The following is a 24843-nucleotide window of genomic DNA, read 5'->3' as shown; positions in this document are numbered from 1 at the left end:
TTTGTGGTTGACAAACAAATAAACAAATGCATGTAGATGTCAACTCTCACACACACTCACGTGCGTGCTGGAAGCCCGTGGTCATGCGGCGGTACAGCTTGCTCCTCCACTCCCAGGCCCTCAGCTGCTTGTCCTTCTGGACGGCCTCCAGCGAGAGCCCGTCCCGCTGCGCCTGGGCGGCGAGGTCCGCGGCTCGCTGCTCGGCCTCCGACACCAGAGAGCAGAGGTGGGCCTCCCGACTGTCCACGCTCACGACTAGGGGACACACACACACACACACACACACACATACACACACACACACACACACACACACACAGCTGCAGTGAGACTCATGGTTATCAAACACCTTTTTTATACTCGGTACGGCTCGTGGGACTTTTACATTTTTTTTTAAACTTTTAAAATAAATAATATTTATTTCTGATGGAGAGCGCCTCCTCGCCTCCTTAGGGCCTCCTTAGCGCCTCCTTAGCGCCTCCTCGCCTCCTTAGCGCCTCCTGCTCAGAGAAAGAGCTAGCTGAGAGGAGTGAGGAAGAGATCAGGATGAAGATGAAGATAAAGATGAAGATGAAGATAAAGATGAATATGAAGATGAAGATGAATATAAAGATGAAGATAAAGATGAATATAAAAATGAAGATGAAGATGAATATAAAGATGAAGATAAAGATGAAGATAAAGATGAAGATGAAGATAAAGATGAAGATAAAGATGAAGATAAAGATGAAGATGAATATAAAGATAAAGATGAAGATGAAGATGAATATAAAGATAAAGATGAATATAAAGATGAAGATAAAGATGAATATAAAGATAAAGATGAATATAAAGATGAAGATGAATATAAAGATGAAGATGAAGATAAAGACGAAGATAAAGATAAAGATGAAGACGAATATAAAGATGAAGATAAAGATGAAGATAAAGATGAAGATGAATATAAAGATGAATATAAAGATGAAGATAAAGATAAAGATAAAGATGAAGATAAAGATGAATATAAAGATGAAGATAAAGATGAAGATAAAGATGAAGATAAAGATGAAGATGAATATAAAGATGAATATAAAGATGAAGATAAAGATGAAGATAAAGATAAAGATAAAGATGAAGATAAAGATGAATAAAAAGATGAAGATAAAGATGAATATAAAGATGAAGATAAAGATGAATATAAAGATGAAGATAAAGATGAATATAAAGATGAAGATTAAGATGAAGATAAAGATGAATATAAAGATGAAGATGAAGATAAAGATGAAGATGAAGATGAATATAAAGATAAAGATGAAGATGAAGACGAATATAAAGATAAAGATGAAGATGAAGACGAATATAAAGATGAAGATAAAGATGAATATAAAGATAAAGATGAAGATGAAGACGAATATAAAGATGAAGATAAAGATGAATATAAAGATGAATATAAAGATAAAGATGAAGATGAATATAAAGATGAAGATGAATATAAAGATAAAGATGAATATAAAGATAAAGATAAAGATGAATATAAAGATGAATATAAAGATGAAGATAAAGATGAATATAAAGATGAAGATGAAGATGAATATAAAGATGAAGATAAAGATAAAGATGAATATAAAGATGAAGATAAAGATGAAGATAAAGATAAAGATGAATATAAAGATGAAGATAAAGATAAAGATGAAGATGAATATAAAGATAAAGATGAATATAAAGATAAAGATAAAGATGAAGATAAAGATAAAGATGAATATAAAGATGAAGATAAAGATAAAGATGAAGATAAAGATAAAGATAAAGATGAAGATAAAGATGAATATAAAGATGAATATAAAGATAAAGATGAAGATGAATATAAAGATGAAGATGAATATAAAGATAAAGATAAAGATGAATATAAAGATGAATATAAAGATGAAGATAAAGATGAATATAAAGATGAAGATGAAGATGAATATAAAGATGAAGATAAAGATAAAGATGAATATAAAGATGAAGATGAAGATGAATATAAAGATAAAGATGAATATAAAGATAAAGATGAAGATAAAGATAAAGATGAATATAAAGATGAAGATAAAGATAAAGATGAAGATAAAGATAAAGATGAATATAAAGATGAAGATAAAGATAAAGATGAATATAAAGATGAAGATAAAGATGAAGATGAAGATAAAGATGAAGATGAATATAAAGATGAATATAAAGATAAAGATGAATATAAAGATGAAGATAAAGACAAAGATGAAGATGAATATAAAGATGAAGATAAAGATGAAGATGAATATAAAGATAAAGATGAATATAAAGATAAAGATAAAGATGAAGATGAAGATAAAGATGAAGATGAATATAAAGATAAAGATGAAGACAAAGATGAAGATGAATATAAAGATGAAGATAAAGATGAAGATGAATATAAAGATAAAGATAAAGATGAAGATGAAGATAAAGATGAAGATGAAGACGAATATAAAGATGAAGATAAAGATGAAGATGAATATAAAGATAAAGATGAATATAAAGATAAAGATAAAGATGAAGATAAAGATAAAGATGAAGATAAAGATGAAGATGAATATAAAGATGAAGATAAAGATAAAGATAAAGATAAAGATGAATATAAAGATAAAGATGAAGATGAATATAAAGATGAAGATAAAGACAAAGATGAAGATGAATATAAAGATGAAGATAAAGACAAAGATGAAGATGAATATAAAGATAAAGATGAAGATAAAGATGAAGATGAATATAAAGATGAAGATAAAGATGAAGATAAAGATGAATATAAAGATAAAGACAAAGATGAAGATGAATATAAAGATGAAGATAAAGATGAATATAAAGATAAAGACAAAGATGAAGATGAATATAAAGATGAAAATAAAGATGAAGATGAAGATAAAGATGAATATAAAGATGAAGATAAAGATGAAGATGAATATAAAGATGAAGATAAAGATAAAGATGAAGATAAAGATGAATATAAAGATAAAGATAAAGATGAAGATAAAGATGAAGATGAATATAAAGATGAAGATAAAGATGAAGATGAAGATAAAGACAAAGATAAAGATAAAGATGAAGATAAAGATGAATATAAAGATAAAGATAAAGATGAAGATAAAGATGAAGATGAATATAAAGATGAAGATAAAGATGAAGATGAAGATGAAGATAAAGACAAAGATGAAGATAAAGATGAAGATAAAGATGAAGATGAATATAAAGATGAAGATGAATATAAAGATGAAGATAAAGATGAAGATAAAGATAAAGATGAAGATAAAGATACGACATCACCTGCACGGAAGAACGGACCAATCACGGCGAGCAAACCGCCGCCAGCTGCCGTCTGACGGCGGTTTAGCTTTTCTACTTTTAGTCCTACACGTGTACTTCAATGTACTTTTAGTCCTACACGTGTACTTCAATGTACTTTTAGTCCTACACGTGTACTTCAATGTACTTTTAGTCCTACACGTGTACTTCAATGTACTTTTAGTCCTACACGTGTACTTCAATGTACTTTTAGTCCTACACGTGTACTTCAATGTACTTTTAGTCCTACACGTGTACTTCAATGTACTTTTAGTCTTACGCGTGTACTTCAATGTACTTTTAGTCCTACACGTGTACTTCAATGTACTTTTAGTCTTACGCGTGTACTTCAATGTACTTTTAGTCCTACACGTGTACTTTAATGTACTTTTAGTCCTACACGTGTACTTCAATGTACTTTTAGTCTTACACGTGTACTTCAATGTACTTTTAGTCCTACACGTGTACTTCAATGTACTTTTAGTCCTACACGTGTACTTCAATGTACTTTTAGTCTTACACGTGTACTTCAATGTACTTTTAGTCTTACACGTGTACTTCAATGTACTTTTAGTCCTACACGTGTACTTCAATGTACTTTTAGTCCAGTCAAATACATTCAAACTGATTGGAATACTTCCTCTACCACATAAAGAATACTTTTTAAACTATATTATATTTTCTTACAACTTCAAATTGTAAACAAGATTCATACCGTTAATTCATGTAGAAATACTCTTTAAACACACACACAAGCATACACACACACACACAAGCATACACACACACACACACACACACACACACACACACACACACACACACAAGCATACACACACACACACACACACACACACACACAGATTTACTTGGCACTGGAGGAATGAGCAGCCGGCCTCAGGAGGGAAAACAGCAGCAGTGTTGACTCTGTTTGTTTACAAGGATGGATTGTACCATCGCCCAGAGACCCTTCCTCCTCCTCCTCCTCCTCCTCCTCCTTTTCCTCCTCTTCCTCCCCCCGACAATAAATCACTTAGCGGTAATTGCCCCGGCGTTACATGCATCAACGGAAAAGTTAAAACATTAAACGACAAACCTCGTTAAAGCTGCTCAGAAGGGCTCGCTGTAAAGTGACCAGTGTCACACACACACACACACACACACACACACACACACACACACACACTTGGGGCTAATGGGGGTTTCAGAAGGGAGGTAAGAACCACCTGTCTTTGGAGGGTTTATGGGGGACAACCAGGGGATTGATGGAGCGTGTGTGTGTGTGTGTGTGTGTGTGACTCATTCACATCCAGCGAAAGGAGACCCAGACTGGCCTGCAGACACAAACACAGACCCTGTCTGATCCACAGCACACATAAATACACACATATACATATATATATGTATATATGTATGTATATATATATATATATATATATATATATGTGTGTGTGTGTACACACACACTCACAGTGAGGACTCTCCTTGCCGCCGGCCTTCAGCAGCAGCTTGGCGACCGGCGTGTTGTTGGTCATGACGGCGATGTCCAGCGGCGTCAGGCCCTGGCTGTTGGGCGTGTTCAGGTCCAGCTCCTCGGCCGAGAACTGGAGCAGCAGGATCTGCACCGAGTCCAGGTCCTGCTGCTCCACGGCCTCCAAGAGGCAGTCGCTGCCCTGCATGGTCTGTGGGCGAAGCCAGGGAGAGGGTCACTGTTACGCATCATCACATGATGTCACTGTTACACATCATCACATGATGTCACTGTTACGCATCATCACATGATGTCACTGTTACGCATCATCACATGATGTCACTGTTACGCATCATCACATGATGTCACTGTTACGCATCATCACATGATGTCACTGTTACGCATCATCACATGATGTCACTGTTACACATCATCACATGATGTCACTGTTACGCATCATCACATGATGTCACTGTTACACATCATCACATGATGTCACTGTTACGCATCATCACATGATGTCACTGTTACGCATCATCACATGATGTCACTGTTACACATCATCACATGATGTCACTGTTACGCATCATCACATGATGTCACTGTTACGCATCATCACATGATGTCACTGTTACGCATCATCACATGATGTCACTGCTACGCATCATCACATGATGTCACTGTTACACATCATCACATGATGTCACTGTTACGCATCATCACATGATGTCACTGTTACACATCATCACATGATGTCACTGTTACGCATCATCACATGATGTCACTGTTACGCATCATCACATGATGTCACTGTTACACATCATCACATGATGTCACTGTTACGCATCATCACATGATGTCACTGTTACGCATCATCACATGATGTCACTGTTACGCATCATCACATGATGTCACTGTTACGCATCATCACATGATGTCACTGTTACGCATCATCACATGATGTCACTGTTACGCATCATCACATGATGTCACTGCTACACATCATCACATGATGTCACTGTTACGCATCATCACATGAAGAATAAACCAGAGGAAAGAACAAAGCAGCAGATTCATAACTTTAACGAATAACTTTCTTGATATTTCTCTATTTCATCGTTATAATTGTGACGCTTCTCGTCGTTGAGAGATTTCATGAAACACATGCATCGTGCTCTTCCTCATCCTCCTCATCCTCCCCCGTCTGTCTTTCTCATGTCTGCTGTTGTGGTCTTTAAATGTCAGCACACACACACACACACACACACACACACACACACACACACACACACACACACACACACACACACAGTAGGACCTGTGACACTCGTCACACTTGATGAATCTCAGAGACCAAATGTTTCTCAGCGCAGCAGGAAGGACGCGATGATGAAGACGGCGGTGACGATGATGATGATGATGGTGGTGAGACTGGGAGGTGGCGATGAAGAGTGAGAAGCACTCCAATGACACTGAAGACGAGGGGAGGGACCGCTTTGATGGAGTAGAAGAAGAACGTCGCCGTTAACAGAATCATAGTGAACCGGATTGTTCTTGATCCGTCAGTCTGAGTCACAAGAACCACGGACAGGTTTCACCTCAGGACTCAGGAGACAGACTCAGGAGACAGACTCAGGAGACAGACTCAGGAGACTCAGGAGACAGACTCAGGAGACTCAGGAGACAGACTCAGGAGACTCAGGAGACAGACTCAGGAGACAGACTCAGGAGACAGACTCAGGAGACAGACTCAGGAGACTCAGGAGACAAACTCAGGAGACAGACTCAGGAGACTCAGGAGACTCAGGAGACAGACTCAGGAGACTCAGGAGACAGACTCAGGAGACAGACTCAGGAGACAGACTCAGGAGACAGACTCAGGAGACAGACTCAGGAGACTCAGGAGACAGACTCAGGAGACTCAGGCGATAGACTCAGGAGACTCAGGAGACTCAGGAGACAGACTCAGGAGACTCAGGAGACAGACTCAGGAGACTCAGGAGACTCGGGAGACTCAGGAGACAGACTCAGGAGACTCAGGAGACAGACTCAGGAGACTCAGGAGACTCAGGAGACTCAGGAGACTCAGGAGACAGACTCAGGAGACTCAGGAGACAGACTCAGGAGACAGACTCAGGAGAATCAGGAGACAAACTCAGGAGACAGACTCAGGAGACAGACTCAGGAGACAGACTCAGGAGACTCAGGAGACAGACTCAGGAGACTCAGGAGACAGACTCAGGAGACAGACTCAGAAGACAGACTCAGGAGACAGACTCAGGAGACTCAGGAGACAGACTCAGGAGACTCAGGAGACAGACTCAGGAGACTCAGGAGACTCAGGAGACAAACTCAGGAGACAGACTCAGGAGACTCAGGAGACAGACTCAGGAGACAGACTCAGGAGACTCAGGAGACAAACTCAGGAGACAGACTCAGGAGACAGACTCAGGAGACAGACTCAGGAGACTCAGGCGATAGACTCAGGAGACTCAGGAGACTCAGGAGACAGACTCAGGAGACTCAGGAGACAGACTCAGGAGACTCAGGAGACAAACTCAGGAGACAGACTCAGGAGACAGACTCAGGAGACTCAGGAGACAGACTCAGGAGACTCAGGAGACAGACTCAGGAGACAGACTCAGGAGACTCAGGAGACAAACTCAGGAGACAGACTCAGGAGACAGACTCAGGAGACAGACTCAGGAGACAGACTCAGGAGACTCAGGAGACAGACTCAGGAGACAGACTCAGGAGACTCAGGAGACAAACTCAGGAGATAAACTCAGGAGACAGACTCAGGAGACAGACTCAAGAGACTCAGGAGACAGACTCAGGAGACTCAGGAGACAGACTCAGGAGACCAGGAGACAGACTCAGGAGACAGACTCAGGAGACTCAGGCGATAGACTCAGGAGACTCAGGAGACTCAGGAGACAGACTCAGGAGACTCAGGAGACAGACTCAGGAGACTCAGGAGACTCAGGAGACAGACTCAGGAGACTCAGGAGACAGACTCAGGAGACTCAGGAGACAAACTCAGGAGACAGACTCAGGAGACAAACTCAGGAGACAGACTCAGGAGACAGACTCAGGAGACTCAGGAGACAGACTCAGGAGACAGACTCAGGAGACTCAGGAGACAAACTCAGGAGACAGACTCAGGAGACTCAGGAGACAGACTCAGGAGACAGACTCAGGAGACAGACTCAGGAGACTCAGGAGACAAACTCAGGAGATAAACTCAGGAGACAGACTCAAGAGACTCAGGAGACAGACTCAGGAGACAGACTCAGGAGACTCAGGAGACAGACTCAGGAGACCAGGAGACAGACTCAGGAGACAGACTCAAGAGACTCAGGAGACAGACTCAGGAGACCAGGAGACAGACTCAGGAGACAGACTCAGGAGACAGACTCAGGAGACCAGGAGACAGACTCAGGAGACAGACTCAGGAGACTAGGAGACAGACTCAGGAGACCAGGAGACAGACTCAGGAGACCGGGAGACAGACTCAGGAGACAGACTCAGGAGACCAGGAGACAGACTCAAGAGACAAACTCAGGAGACAGACTCAGGAGACCAGGAGACAGACTCAGGAGACAAACTCAGGAGACAGACTCAGGAGACCAGGAGACAGACTCAGGAGACAAACTCAGGAGACAGACTCAGGAGACCAGGAGACAGACTCAGGAGACAGACTCACTGATGGCTCAGAGCTGTTGCCATCTGCAGACATGACCCTAAAATGCTTCATGGATTTCATCCATATAAATACTCTGAGGGTTTCTTATCAATAATACTAATATAGAGACAAAGACAGAGAGACAGAGAGACAAAGAGACAAAGAGACAAAGAGCTCTCCGGGGCCAATAAAGAAATAAAGTACTGACAGCAGAACCGATAACTCCGGACCTCTTCAGTAACTAACGGGTCCTCCAGGTTGTGACCTTTGTTGTCTTTTTAAATAAAATTTTTAAATTTGTCTTTTTAAATTAGATGATGATGATGATGATGATGATGATGATGATGATGATGATGATGATGAGAGACACTCCTCTTCCTCTCCGAGACTCACCGAGGCTTTGCGGAGGCGGTCCGTCTTGCCGAAGAAGTATGCGTCCTCGAAGGAGGAGGTGCTTCCTCGCAGCTTCTCCGACAGGTTCCTGTACAGACGCTTAGCGGCGCTCGGGGAGGCCGGCCCACCGGGGAACCTCCGGGTCTGGGACAGCTGCAGGTTCTGCATCTGCTGGGTCATAGAGGCCGGGAGGCGTCTGAGGAGGAGCAGGAGGAAGAGGAGGAGGAGGAAGAGGAGGAGAGGAGGAGAAGAGGAGAGGAGGAGAGGAGGGTTATTGAGGTAAAAAGATTGTAATCTGCCGGATAATCCGTGTCAGAAGAAAGAAGGAGGAGCTTCAAACAGCAGAAGCTTTTAAAGCTGCATTCTCTCTCCTGACCACCAGGGGGCGACTCCTCTGGTTGTATAGAAGTCTATGCTTCATGTGTTCTGAATACTAACATGCTCATACTGTCTGAATGTCTCGAGTATAAACACAGTGTTTAAAGAGAATATCAGTTTACAGCGAGGTGTGTGTGTGTGTGTGAGCCAGTTAAACGTAATTGGTTCCCAGGGTACAAATTGATCCAATCATCAATCCCATCACCCACCCACACGCACACGCACACACACACACACACACCCTCCACATTGTTTCCAGGTGAACTCGCACCTGAACGCTAGGAAAGGAAGAAGAGGATTCTGGGAAAGTTCTCAGACCTCTGCGGTCAGAGCATCTTCCTCTTCATCAGGAGCTTCTCTTCTTCCTCTTCTTCCTCTTCTTCAGGAGCTCCTCTTCTTCCTCTTCTTCTTCTGCTGCCGGAGGAGTCTTCACCTCCTCTTCTTCCTCCTCCTCTTCCTCCTGCTGGAAGAACGGAGCTGCAGTCTGACTTCACGCTGGCTGACTGCAGCAAAATAAAATCCAACAAAGCAAAGAGGAGAGACGGCTCCCAGTGGCTCTCAGTGGCTCCCAGTGGCTCCCAGTGGCTCCCAGCGGTCCCAGCGTCGGCTGGAACTGGATCCCAGTGATCCTGAACCAGTCCAGCAACAGCAGCGGCACAACAGAGCCACCTGTCGGATCCAAACTGAGGCGCAAAAGTTGCTTCAAAGCTGCAGAAACCTGCCGGAGGCTTCGATGGATTCTGTCCCCGTTTCAGGGATTTGAACCCACGGAGTAAAAGCTCCGGTGATGCCCGAAGCGAGGAGAGTGAGGAAGCGCGGCCGGCCGCTGGGCAGCAGATCTCCCCCCGCTGGCGGAGATCTCTCCGCCCGACGCCTCCGGAGCTCCGCTCCTTCGTCTCCGGGGAGCAGAGGCTCCCGCGGCGGCGGCAGCGCCCCAGATGTGAGGCTCGATCCTGGGTACGCGAGAGCGAGCGTCTCTGTCTGGAGCTCCGGCCGAGTGAACACCTGTTCACCGGCAGCCAAACGCATCGCGACGCATCGGGGAGCGCACACACACACACACACACACACACACACACACACACGAACACACACACACACACACACACAGCAGGAGAGTGAATGAGTGGTTGAGAGAGAGAGAGAAAGAGAGAGAAAGAGAGAGCGAGGGGGATATAATGAGATAGGGATGTTTGAGAAGAGAAGGCGGAAAGCAAAGCTTGATGTGTGTGTGTGTGTGTGTGTGTGTGTGTGTGTGTGTCTGTGTACACATACACACACACACACACACACAGAGTAAAGGTGGAGGAGGGGCGGCTGCATGGGAACACACAGCGGAGCGATGGGAGGTGACGGAGTGAAGAACAGGAGATTAAATTCTCGGAGATGCTTGAGAGGAAACAACAGACACTGCAGCAGAGAGAGATGAACATGTAAATATATATAAATATATATACACATGTATTAAGTAGTGGCAGTCAGAACTACTGACGGCTGCTGTTTGAGTCACAGCTTCCTGTTTCACGGCTGACGCATCCTTCACTGGTTGGTGATTAATGAATGAATGGATTCATCAGTTCATGTTTTATATTCAACACATCGAGTTTCTGATTTTACTGTTCTCATTTTGAGAAGAGCCCTAAGTTATTGACTCAATTATATATAAACATATATTTAGGGTATAAAGGTATATGTAAGGTATAAAGGTATATGTAGGGTATAAAGGTATATGTAGGGTATAAACATATATTTAGGGTATAAAGGTATATCTAGAGTATAAAGGTATATTTAGGGTATAAAGATATATTTAGGGTATAAAGGTATATGTAGGGTATAAAGGTATATGTAAGGTATAAAGGTATATGTAGGGTATAAAGGTATATGTAAGGTATAAAGGTATATGTAGGGTATAAAGGTATATGTAGGGTATAAAGGTATATGTAAGGTATAAAGGTATATGTAGGGTATAAAGGTATATGTAGGGTATAAAGGTATATGTAGGGTATAAACATATATTTAGGGTATAAAGGTATATCTAGAGTATAAAGGTATATTTAGGGTATAAAGATATATTTAGGGTATAAAGGTATATTTAGGGTATAAACATATATTTAGGGTATAAAGGTATATCTAGAGTATAAAGGTATATTTAGGGTATAAAGGTATATGTAGGGTATAAAGGTATATTTAGGGTATAAAGGTATATGTAGGGTATACATATATATTTAGGGTATAAAGGTATATGTAGGGTATAAATATATATTTAGGGTATAAAGGTATATGTAGGGTATAAAGGTATATGTAGGGTATAAAGGTATATTTAGGGTATAAAGGTATATTTAGGGTATAAAGGTATATGTAGGGTATAAAGGTATATGTAGGGTATAAAGATATATTTAGGGTATAAAGGTATATGTAGGGTATAAAGGTATATGTAGGGTATAAAGGTATAAACATATATTTAGGGTATAAAGGTATATTTAGGGTATATGTAGGGTATAAAGGTATATGTAGGGTATAAAGGTATATGTAGGGTATAAAGGTGTATTTAGGGTATAAAGGTATATGTAGGGTATAAAGGTATATTTAGGGTATAAAGGTATATGTAGGGTATAAAGGTATATGTAGGGTATAAAGGTATATTTAGGGTATAAAGGTATATGTAGGGTATAAATATATATTTAGGGCATAAAGGTATATGTAGGGTATAAATATATATTTAGGGTATAAAGGTATATGTAGGGTATAAAGGTATATGTAGGGTATAAAGATATATTTAGGGTATAAAGGTATATGTAGGGTATAAAGATATATTTAGGGTATAAAGATATATTTAGGGTATAAAGGTATATGTAGGGTATAAAGGTATATGTAGGGTATAAAGATATATTTAGGGTATAAAGGTATATTTAGGGTATGAAGATATATTTAGGGTATAAAGGTATATGTAGGGTATAAAGGTATATGTAGGGTATAAAGATATATTTAGGGTATAAAGATATATTTAGGGTATAAAGGTATATGTAGGGTATAAAGGTATATGTAGGGTATAAAGGTATATGTAGGGTATAAAGGTATATGTAGGGTATAAAGATATATTTAGGGTATAAAGGTATATGTAGGGTATAAAGGTATATGTAGGGTATAAAGATATATTTAGGGTATAAAGGTATATTTAGGGTATAAAGGTATATGTAGGGTATAAAGGTATATTTAGGGTATAAAGGTATATGTAGGGTATAAACATATATTTAGGGTATAAAGGTATATTTAGGGTATAAAGGTATATCTAGAGTATAAAGATATATTTAGGGTATAAAGGTATATGTAGGGTATAAAGGTATATGTAGGGTATAAAGGTATATGTAGGGTATAAAGATATATTTAGGGTATAAAGGTATATGTAGGGTATAAAGGTATATGTAGGGTATAAATATATATTTAGGGTATAAAGGTATATGTAGGGTATAAAGGTATATGTAGGGTATAAAGATATATTTAGGGTATAAAGGTATATGTAGGGTATAAAGGTATATGTAGGGTATAAAGGTATATGTAGGGTATAAAGATATATTTAGGGTATAAAGGTATATGTAGGGTATAAAGGTATATGTAGGGTATAAAGATATATTTAGGGTATAAAGGTATATTTAGGGTATAAAGGTATATGTAGGGTATAAAGGTATATTTAGGGTATAAAGGCATATGTAGGGTATAAACATATATTTAGGGTATAAAGGTATATTTAGGGTATAAAGGTATATCTAGAGTATAAAGGTATATTTAGGGTATAAAGGTATATGTAGGGTATAAAGATATATTTAGGGTATAAAGGTATATTTAGGGTATAAACATATATTTATGATACAAAGGTATATTTAGAGTATAAAAGTATATTTAGGGTATAAAGGTATATGTAGGGTATAAAGGTATATGTAGGGTATAAAGGTATAAACATATATTTAGGGTATAAAGGTATATTTAGGGTATATGTAGGGTATAAAGGTATATGTAGGGTATAAAGGTGTATTTAGGGTATAAAGGTATATGTAGGGTATAAAGGTATATTTAGGGTATAAAGGTATATGTAGGGTATAAAGGTATATGTAGGGCATAAAGGTATATGTAGGGTATAAAGGTATATTTAGGGTATAAAGGTATATTTAGGGTATAAAGGTATATGTAGGGTATAAAGGTATATTTAGGGTATAAAGGTATATTTAGGGTATAAAGGTATATTTAGGGTATAAAGGTATATGTAGGGTATAAAGGTATATTTAGGGTATAAAGGTATATGTAGGGTATAAAGGTATATTTAGGGTATAAAGGTATATGTAGGGTATAAAGGTATATGTAGGGTATAAAGGTATATTCGAGCAGTGGTTCTTTTTCTGTCACGCCCCACTTCGGAGGAAGAACAATGTTCGCGCCCCACCGCCCCAACTAAGTTGTAACAAAATGGTCCAACTTTTTGTGACTCCTCCATCTGTGCTTTTTCAAATAGAATAAAGAAAATGTAAATCCCTTTCAAGTAAACCAGATCACTCCATCAGACAAAAACTAATAATGTACAATCACTTTGTTAGAACAATGCAAATAAAGTTATATCTGTGCAAAACAAATACCTATTGTGGCTCTGAATATCTTTTAAGATAATAACAATAAGGTTCAGCCTGTGAGACAGAATGAGTGAGATGTATGAGCATCAGGTTGTGTCAGCATTAGTGCAGCAGTGAGCAGCTTTCCTCTACACATCTTATTAAAACAAGGTTGTAGATTTGATACGACTCTCAATTAATGCTCAATGTTGAGCTGAGATCTGTTTTCTGTTTTGAGAGACAACAGCAGGAAAGACCTCACAGAGATCTCATGGAGGCTTTTAGCAAAAGGGCAAGAACCGTAGAGTCGTGATGAGCAGCGTAACCTGTTAACGTAACTAAACATCTACATGAAGTACAGCATTTCTCCATGTATTTACTAATGATGTTTTATGTCCGTGTACTGTGTACTTTGTACAGTAAAGTTCTCATGGCCATGGAGAGAGTTCATCCTGAATCCACAAGGTAGCGGTTCATCCTGGTCTCATAGTTTCATGTTGAAGTGTCCTTGAAGTGTCGTGCTCAGAGGAAACTAAAGGGCAGAGGAGCATTGATGACGTTTAAACTGCGGATCAATGCGCCATCTGATCGGCTCTTCTGATCGGCCTTCACAGAGACCGACCGACCAATCAATCAAACGATCGGCGGCCGATCCATCGGAGCACCGGCGACCTGATCAAAAGCATTTACAACTAATTAGAAAGTCTAGAGTATCCTCCTCAATCAATCAATCAATCAAACCGATCAAAAGGTTGATCGGTTGCAGGGTTTTCCCCACAACACATAATATATAATAATAATAATACATATATATACGTATATAATATAGAAAACATAATTTAAACTGCATCTCAGGAAGACAAATACATCCTGTGTGTGTATATATATATATATATATATATATATATATATATATATATATATATATATATATATATATATATATATATATATATGTAAGTACAATTATTCAAAGCAGAATATTAATGTATTGATGATTCTTGTATTGATAGAGTCATGTCACATGACCCCGCTGTGACTACGGTGTAGAGCAACATGTAAGTCTCTTTGGATGAAAGTCACATGACTTCACGTCACATGACTTCACGTCACATGACTTCACGTCACATGACTTCACGTCACATGACTTCACGTGATTTAAACTAAAACAGTTTCCTTCATAACTGCCGTGTTCTCAGTCAGCGATGACCTCGTCGGCGTGTTGTTTGCTCGTGTGATGGAGTCAGAACCAGCTAGTGTGATGAAGATGATGAAGAGGAGGAAACCAAAGCGCTGTTTTGACAACACGAACGACCGGGAAACAAAGAGCCAGCGGAGGCTGCTGATTGGCTGGGCTCTGTTTCCATGGCTCCCATTCAAGAGCAACAGGTGGAGAGGAACCAGAACATGTAAATGCTGCTGTGACGAGTAGAGAGTGATCACAGAGAGCTCAAAGACAACAACAACAACAACAACAACAACCCGAAGAACGGCCATCCTCCGTGATTCATTCATTCATCCAGGAGAGCGGCCATGTTGGATTCACCCAACAGTCTGACATATTGTTCCAACAGTAAGTTACTGTGTGTTATGTAGAGGAAGAGGAGAGGAGGAGAGGAAGAGAGGAAGAGGAGAGGAAGAGAGGAAGAGGAGGAGGAGAGGAAGAGGATGTGTAGACAGGAAGAGGACTATGGCTCAGTGGTTAGCATACCTGTCTTTCAATCAGAGGGTTGGTGGTTCGAGCTCCGGCTCTGCCAGTCCCTGTCGTTGTGTCCTTGAGACTCTTAACCCCTAACTGCTCCCGTTGCTATGACTACACTGTATAGAAAACATGTAGGTTTCTTTGGATAATAGCCTCAGCTAAATGAAATGTAAAAGAGGAAAAACAGTGTGTTTACAGCTCATTCGGTTTGATTTACAAAATAAAAGTCTCCAACAAGCCTTCTGTTGTTATCGTTGTCTAGGCGATCGTAACGACTCAGCAGTACATACCTGTGTGTTAATTAAGCAATAAGGTATGAGTACCTTATTGCTTTTATAATACGGGTACCTGCGACTTTATAAATAGTAATAGTAAGCTCCCTTTCAGCACAAAATAGTTGTAGCCACCAAACGTTGTGTATCGCATTTCAGCGACAGAGAAAATAGTCCCGGGACGCACAAACGGGACTATAACACTGACTGTCGGTTGGAAGCAGGTGGAGGACGACGCTCAGCCACCGATGTAAAGAAGTGCTCTCGCTGCTTCTGTCCGTCTTTTCTCCGTCATGTTTCTCCTCCATGATGTTTACAGAACTTGCCTCGCGTCGGGAAATGACCGACGTAATTATCTCTCACTGGAAATTATCACGAGTTTGTGGTCCAACCCTTTTCATTCCTCATCTCATTTTAGGGAGGAAGTGACGTTGTGTTGTCGTTCGTTATGCTAGTGTGGGGGATGCTAAGTGAGCTTGTTAGCTGTTCCGTTTGAGCTAACGTTACTGTTAGCGAAGAGCCCCGTTGCAATACTGTGAACACTCAAGCAACACACCTGCAGGTTAAGGAAACCAACGTCTGAGTCGTTACTGCGGACATTACAAGATCAAAGTTTACACCAACATGTTTTAACTGTCAAGCTTGAAATGACAACTAACGGTCGCACAATTTAAATCTAGCTGTTATTTTTAAGTGCGCACTGATATGGAACGCTCTAAATGTAAACAGGCTGTACAGTACTTTATGGCTGAATGAACTACATCTCGTGACTCACTCTCAACCAATCAGAATGCTTGATTTGATCTACCCGTATTATAATGAACATTAATGAATGTTAATGAACGTCAATGAACGTTAATGAATGTTAATGAACATTAATGACTGTTAATGAACATTAAATAATGTTAATGGACGTCATCGGTCATCACGCCTTGTGTCTCTTCACTACGACCAGAACAAACAGAACAAACGGTTTCTCCACGTGGACGAATCAATCTGATCAAATCCAGAGATGGAGCGTCTGAGCATTTCCATCTTTTAAAGACTATGAGGAACTCTTAACACAAAGACTGAGGAACTCTTAACACAAAGACTATGAGGGATTTCTTAACACAAAGACTATAAGGAACTCTCTTAACACAAAGACTATGAGGAACTCTCTTAACACAAAGACTGTGAGGAACTCTTAACACAAAGACTGTGAGGAACTCTCTTAACATAAAGACTACAAGGAACTCTCTTAACACAAAGACTATGAGGAACTCTCTTAACACAAAGACTATGAGGAACTCTCTTAACACAAAGACTATGAGGAACTCTTAACACAAAGACTATGAGGAACTCTCTTAACACAAAGACTATGAGGAACTCTTAACACAAAGACTATGAGGAACTCTCTTAACATAAAGACTACAAGGAACTCTCTTAACATAAAGACTACAAGGAACTCTCTTAACATAAAGACTATGAGGAACTCTCTTAACACAAAGACTATGAGGAACTCTCTTAACACAAAGACTGTGAGGAACTCTCTTAACACAAAGACTATGAGGAACTCTTAACACAAAGACTATTAGGAACTCTTAACACAAAGACTATGAGGATTTCTTAACACAAAGACTGAGGAACTCTTAACAGAGACTATAAGAAACGCTCTTAACACGAAGACTACGAGGAACTCTTAACACAAAGACTGTGAGGAACTCTTAACACAAAGACTATGAGGAACTCTTAACACAAAGACTATGAGGAACTCTCTTAACATAAAGACTATGAGGAACTCTCTTAACACAAATACTATGAGGAACTCTCTTAACACAAATACTATGAGGAACTCTCTTAACACAAATACTATGAGGAACTCTCTTAACACAAATACTATGAGGAACTCTCTTAACACAAATACTATGAGGAACTCTCTTAACACAAATACTATGAGGAACTCTCTTAACACAAATACTATGAGGAACTCTTAACTCAAAGACTATGAGGAACTCTTAACATAAAGACTATGAGGAACTCTCTTAACACAAATACTATGAGGAACTCTTAACTCAAAGACTATGAGGAACTCTTAACATAAAGACTGAGGAACTCTTATCACAAAGACTATTAGGAACTCTTAACTCAAAGACTATGAGGAACTCTTAACATAAAGACTGAGGAACTCTTAACATAAAGACTATGAGGAACTCTCTTAACACAAAGACTGAGGAACTCTTATCACAAAGACTATTAGGAACTCTTAACACAAAGACTATGAGGAACTCTTAACACAAAGACTATGAGGAACTCTCTTAACATAAAGACTATGAGGAACTCTCTTAACACAAAGACTGAGGAACTCTTATCACAAAGACTATTAGGAACTCTTAACACAAAGACTATGAGGAACTCTTAACACAAAGACTATGAGGAACTCTCTTAACATAAAGACTATGAGGAACTCTTAACACAAATACTATGAGGAACTCTTAACACAAATACTATGAGGAACTCTAAACTCAAAGACTATGAGGAACTCTTAACATAAAGACTATGAGGAACTCTCTTAACACAAATACTATGAGGAACTCTTAACTCAAAGACTATGAGGAACTCTTAACATAAAGACTATGAGGAACTCTCTTAACATAAAGACTATGAGGAACTCTCTTAACACAAAGACTGAGGAACTCTTATCACAAAGACTATTAGGAACTCTTAACACAAAGACTATGAGGAACTCTCTTATCACAAAGACTATTAGGAACTCTTAACACAAAGACTATGAGGAACTCTCTTATCACAAAGACTATTAGGAACTCTTAACACAAAGACTATGAGGAACTCTTAACACAAAGACTATGAGGAACTCTCTTAACATAAAGACTATGAGGAACTCTTAACTCAAAGACTATGAGGAACTCTTAACACAAAGACTGTGAGGAACTCTTAACACAAAGACTATGAGGAACTCTTAACACAAAGACTATGAGGAACTCTCTCAACATAAAGACTATGAGGAACTCTTAACACAAAGACTATGAGGAACTCTTAACACAAAGACTATGAGGAACTCTCTTAACACAAATACTATGAGGAACTCTTAACTCAAAGACTATGAGGAACTCTTAACATAAAGACTATGAGGAACTCTTATCACAAAGACTATGAGGAACTCTCTTAACATAAAGACTATGAGGAACTCTTAACACAAAGACTATGAGGAACTCTTAACACAAAGACTATGAGGAACTCTCTTAACATAAAGACTACAAGGAACTCTTAACACAAAGACTATGAGGAACTCTTAACACAAAGACTATGAGGAACTCTTAACATAAAGACTATGAGGAACTCTCTTAACACAAAGACTATGAGGAACTCTCTTAACTCAAAGACTATGAGGAACTCTCTTAACACAAAGACTACGAGGAACTCTCTTAACACAAAGACTATGAGGAACTCTCTTAACATAAAGACTATGAGGAACTCTCTTAACACAAAGACTACGAGGAACTCTCTTAACACAAAGACTGAGGAACTCTTAACACAAAGACTATGAGGAACTCTTAACACAAAGACTATGAGGAACTCTTAACACAAAGACTACGAGGAACTCTCTTAACACAAAGACTGAGGAACTCTTAACACAAAGACTATGAGGAACTCTTAACACAAAGACTATGAGGAACTCTTAACACAAAGACTACGAGGAACTCTCTTAACACAAAGACTGTGAGGAACTCTCTTAACACAAAGACTATGAGGAACTCTCTTAACATAAAGACTACGAGGAACTCTCTTAACACAAAGACTATGAGGAACTCTCTTAACACAAAGACTACGAGGAACTCTCTTAACACAAAGACTATGAGGAACTCTCTTAACACAAAGACTATGAGGAACTCTCTTAACACAAAGACTACGAGGAACTCTCTTAACACAAAGACTATGAGGAACTCTCTTAACATAAAGACTATGAGGAACTCTCTTAACACAAAGACTACGAGGAACTCTCTTAACACAAAGACTGAGGAACTCTTAACACAAAGACTATGAGGAACTCTTAACACAAAGACTATGAGGAACTCTTAACACAAAGACTACGAGGAACTCTCTTAACACAAAGACTGAGGAACTCTTAACACAAAGACTATGAGGAACTCTTAACACAAAGACTATGAGGAACTCTTAACACAAAGACTACGAGGAACTCTCTTAACACAAAGACTGTGAGGAACTCTCTTAACACAAAGACTACGAGGAACTCTCTTAACACAAAGACTATGAGGAACTCTCTTAACATAAAGACTACGAGGAACTCTCTTAACACAAAGACTATGAGGAACTCTCTTAACATAAAGACTATGAGGAACTCTTTTAACATAAAGACTACGAGGAACTCTTAACACAAAGACTATGAGGAACTCTTAACACAAAGACTGTGAGGAACTCTTAACACAAAGACTGTGAGGAACTCTCTTAACACAAAGACAATGAGGAACTCTTAACACAAAGACTGTGAGGAACTCTCTTAACACAAAGACTATGAGGAACTCTTAACATAAAGACTATGAGGAACTCTTAACATAAAGACTATGAGGAACTCTTAACATAAAGACTATGAGGAACTCTTAACACAAAGACTATGAGGAACTCTTAACATAAAGACTATGAGGAACTCTTAACATAAAGACTATGAGGAACTCTTAACACAAAGACTATGAGGAACTCTTAACACAAAGACTATGAGGAACTCTTAACATAAAGACTACGAGGAACTCTCTTAACACAAAGTCTATGAGGAACTCTCTTAACATAAAGACTATGAGGAACTCTCTTAACATAAAGACTACGAGGAACTCTCTTAACATAAAGACTACGAGGAACTCTCTTAACATAAAGACTACGAGGAACTCTTTTAACAGAACCATCATCTCATGGAGGAGCGCAGAACCCGCCAGGATGAGTCAGCGTCAGTCAAAGAGAAGAACACCGCTGTGACTCAGCCGGCGTCGCTCACGAAGACTTCTTTCCCGCTGAAAGTGAACACGTCCCAGAATGCATTGCAGGATTGAAGGATCTCAAAGAGACGAGTAGATTCAGAAACATCTCATTCACCGTTAGACGTTAAAGTGACACCTGAACAATGTTATCTGTTGTCTGAGCACTTTAATCCTTACAACAAATCCCTACAAACAGCTGTGATTGGTTGATTGGTGATTGGTGAATTGGTCAGATAGAGATCAGCGTCAGAGAGCGGGTCGCTTCACTGTTATTGAAGGGTTCTTCAATGAAGTCCCTTCAGCAGGATTTCAGGTTCTGAATTGTTTCTGGTTCACAGTTCAGTTCGTCTGTTTGATGGAAACAAACTCCAGAAAAAAATGAAACATGATCTTTATCTTAAAGGCGAAGCCGACTGAGAACAAGATTGATCGCTTGTTACCAAACAGATCAAACACGAGGTACTAGACGACGAAGGAAGAGGGGGGGCTGCAGAGTGTGTGTGTGTGTGTGTGTGTGTGTGTGTGTGTGTGTGTGTGTGTGTGTGTGTGTGTGTGTGTGTGTCTGGGGAACTCAAAGAGATGAAATCTCAGTCAGAGCAAAGCTCCGTCTCATGAGCCGATGACTCAGAAAACTCCCAGTCACGACTGGAGCTCCTGAGTGCTCCACTTATTGTTTCTGTGAGTGTGTAAGTGTGTGTGTGTGTGTGTGTGTGTGTGTGTGTGTGTGTAAGTGTGTGTGTGTGTGTCGTACAGGTTGTTTCAGGCAATGACACACACACACATAATCAACCCTGCTGGTTCTGAACACCTCGTGTAGCGAGGACGCCCCCTCGTCTCACATCCAACCACCACTAAACTCACTCTGGTACCTCTGAGTGTGTGTGTGTGAGTGTGTGTGTGTGTGTGTGTGTGTGTGTGTGTGTGTGTGTGTGTGTGTGTGTTTGAGTATCCTCAGGCAGATATGACAGTTATTTTTCTGCATGTCTTATTTCAAAGGCGCTCAGAGCGCTTCAAGGACGTTTATAAGAGTGAGAGAAGAAGTGCGTTACTTCCTGTTGGCCTGCACTTCACACATGTATGTAGTGTGTGGCGTCCTTTGATCTTTCTATGCATCTTTTACATAAATCATCTGTCTGCTGAATAAATACTTTATATGTTTCTCGTGGCCAGAAGTTATGAACTCATAAACAGGAGGAGAAGCTGAGGATTCTGGGTAAGAAACAAGACTCCTTCACTCTTCTGTTCATGAAGCAATGAAAGCGTTAAATAAAAACATGACTTCATGTTCCGCTCTCAAGGATGAATGTGAGGATCCGAGGACATAAAGACGTCCTCAGAGGACTGCCTTTCTTTCCTCTTTCAATCGCCATGGCAACGCGTAGCCAGAGGCCATTATTCTTAATGGCTACCTTGTGTGTGTGTGTGTGTGTGTGTGTGTGTGTGTGTGTGTGTGTGTGTGTGTGTGTGTGTGTGTGTGTGTCATAACAGTTGCTGTAAAGTGGTACCTTCGATGCACACTCCAACAATTCCCCTTCAATAAATCCCATAAAGTCGAGTCTGATATGCTGGTGAGGCGTGTGTGTGTGTGTGTGTGTATGTGTGTGTGTGTGTGTGTGTGTGTGTGTGTGTGTGTGTGTGTGTGTGTGTGTGTGTGCTCTCAGCGGAACACTTATTGTTCTGCACGGAGCGTTCACTGGGCTGCAGATTCGTGGGATTACGGAGCGTTGCTAAAGACGTGGATGTTGCTGAATGTTCTGAAGCCACCGCCTGTAAATAATCACGTTGTTGTTGTTGCGTCTATAATTCCACATCCTCACTGAAGACTGAAACACTGTCTTTAAACAGCGCCCTCTGCTGGACGCTGAAAAAAGACAACATGAAATCACTCAAAACTGTCATTCAATAAATCAATAAATCAATTAATGGCCTTCAATAACGAGCTGTTGATGGCTGATTCTGTTTCATCAGTCAGTTGACAAATAAATATGATCACACACACACACACACACACACACACACACACACACACACACACACACACACACACACACACACACACACACACACACTGTATGGTTCTGTTGATTCTTGTTTCTCAGCGTTCAGCTTGAGTTCAAGACAAAGACTCCTGTTGTTCAATCAGGGACACACATTTGAATTCAAGTAGAACAAATAAAAAGGTACAACATAAATTCAATAAAAACTGGTTGGATAAAAGATCTTTTCATTTTCTATTTTCTCTTCTTTGAAAAACTCGTGGCCTTGAAAAGTCATGAAGTCTGAAAATATAACATTAAATAACTTAATTTATACTCTTTACTCCCTGATCTGAACGTCTTCCAGGCTCCAGTCTATGCTTCATGTGTTAAAGCTGCATTTTCTCTCTCCTGACCACCAGGGGGTGACTCCTCTGGTTGTATAGAAGTCTATGCTTCATGTGTTAAAGCTGCATTCTCTCTCCTGAACACCAGGGGGTGACTCCTCTGGTTGTATAGAAGTCTATGCTTCATGTGTTAAAGCTGCATTCTCTCTCCTGACCACCAGGGGGTGACTCCTCTGGTTGTATAGAAGTCTATGCTTCATGTGTTAAAGCTGCATTCTCTCTCCTGAACACCAGGGGGTGACTCCTCTGGTTGTATAGAAGTCTATGCTTCATGTGTTAAAGCTGCATTCTCTCTCCTGACCACCAGGGGGTGACTCCTCTGGTTGTATAGAAGTCTATGCTTCATGTGTTAAAGCTGCATTCTCTCTCCTGACCACCAGGGGGTGACTCCTCTGGTTGTATAGAAGTCTATGCTTCATGTGTTAAAGCTGCATTCTCTCTCCTGACCACCAGGGGGTGACTCCTCTGGTTGTATAGAAGTCTATGCTTCATGTGTTAAAGCTGCATTCTCTCTACTGACCACCAGGGGGTGACTCCTCTGGTTGTATAGAAGTCTATGCTTCATGTGTTAAAGCTGCATTTTCTCTCCTGACCACCAAGGGGCGACTCCTCTGGTTGTATAGAAGTCTATGCTTCATGTGTTAAAGCTGCATTCTCTCTACTGACCACCAGGGGGCAACTCCTCTGGTTGTATAGAAGTCTATGCTTTATGTGTTAAAGCTGCATTCTCTCTCCTGACCACCAGGGGGCGACTCCTCTGGTTGTATAGAAGTCTATGCTTCATGTGTTAAAGCTGCATTCTCTCTCCTGAGAGGTTGTATAGAAGCTGCTGAGAGAACAATAAGCACACCGACATAATCTGGTTTTCTCTGAAAACCCTTTTCCCTCAGACAGAACCGGGAGGTCAGGCTCCGCGTTATTAAATCAGACTTATTGCTCACAGCTCAGGGAAAAAATAGTTCAAGTCAACATTTCAGCAGCAGAAAAAAACCCACAGACGATGAAGAGGAGGATTATAAAAAAGGCAGAGAAACCAAACTGATGATGAAGATGAAGAAAAAGACTCACTTCTTCCTGGTGTCGTATCTGCTGGAGGTTCCCAGACTCTGAGGGGAGACAGAGGAGACAACCATCACTATGCAGCACACACACACACACACACACGCACACGCACACACACACACAGACACACACACACACACAGACACACACGCACACACACACACACAGACACACACACACACACACACACACACACACACAATAAAGTGTGTTCTCCATGTAGCACTGAATAAAACCCGCAGGTGAAGATGAAGAGCGTGTGGGAGGACGATGATGATGCTGGGCTGTGTTTGATGGCCGTCTGCAGTGAAGCATTCTGGGTAAGAGTCGGTGGCGGGTGGCAGGGTTCGGGCAGCGAAAATATTCTGTAGCCTCGACTTCTGAAGACGCCGTGAGGGAAGAACGCTCTCATCTCTTCCTCCACATCATCATCCTTCTCTTCTCTTCCTCCACGTCATCATCCTTCTCTTCTCTTCCTCCACGTCATCATCCTTCTCTTCTCTTCTCTTCCTCCACATCATCATCCTTCTCTTCTCTTCCTCCACATCATCATCCTTCTCTTCTCTTCCTCCACGTCATCATCCTTCTCTTCTCTT

The 24843-nt window shown here is 40.2% G+C and overlaps 2 protein-coding genes across 2 annotated transcripts in view; one reads left to right on the top strand and one right to left on the bottom strand.

The window, feature by feature from the left end:
- The window catches only part of ankfn1a (ankyrin repeat and fibronectin type III domain containing 1a), a gene marked incomplete at its 3' end in the record, with an annotated part of 40643 nt that extends 16286 nt beyond the window's left edge, over positions 1-24357 (bottom strand). The window contains exons 1-4 of the mRNA XM_079237967.1: positions 24254-24357; positions 8862-9057; positions 4784-4994; positions 61-255 (exon numbers count right to left, since the gene is read on the bottom strand). Of these exons, the coding sequence (XP_079094093.1) occupies positions 61-255; positions 4784-4994; positions 8862-9057; positions 24254-24318 (667 nt within the window). The 5' untranslated portion in view covers positions 24319-24357. The remainder of the gene's footprint in view (positions 1-60; positions 256-4783; positions 4995-8861; positions 9058-24253) is intronic.
- Positions 24358-24495: 138 nt separating this feature from the next.
- LOC306754057 (uncharacterized protein) overlaps positions 24496-24843 on the top strand; it is a gene marked incomplete at both ends in the record, with an annotated part of 10548 nt that continues 10200 nt past the window's right edge. Inside the window, 1 exon segment of the mRNA XM_079237965.1 lies at positions 24496-24567. Within this exon segment, the coding sequence (XP_079094091.1) occupies positions 24496-24567 (72 nt within the window).

This window comes from Taurulus bubalis, assembly GCF_910589615.1.
Source record: "Taurulus bubalis genome assembly, chromosome: 2".
In the NCBI taxonomy this organism is placed as follows: Eukaryota; Metazoa; Chordata; class Actinopteri; order Perciformes; family Cottidae; genus Taurulus; species Taurulus bubalis.
Note: the sequence above shows the minus strand (reverse complement) of the source record. Positions and strands in the feature narration are given on the sequence as shown.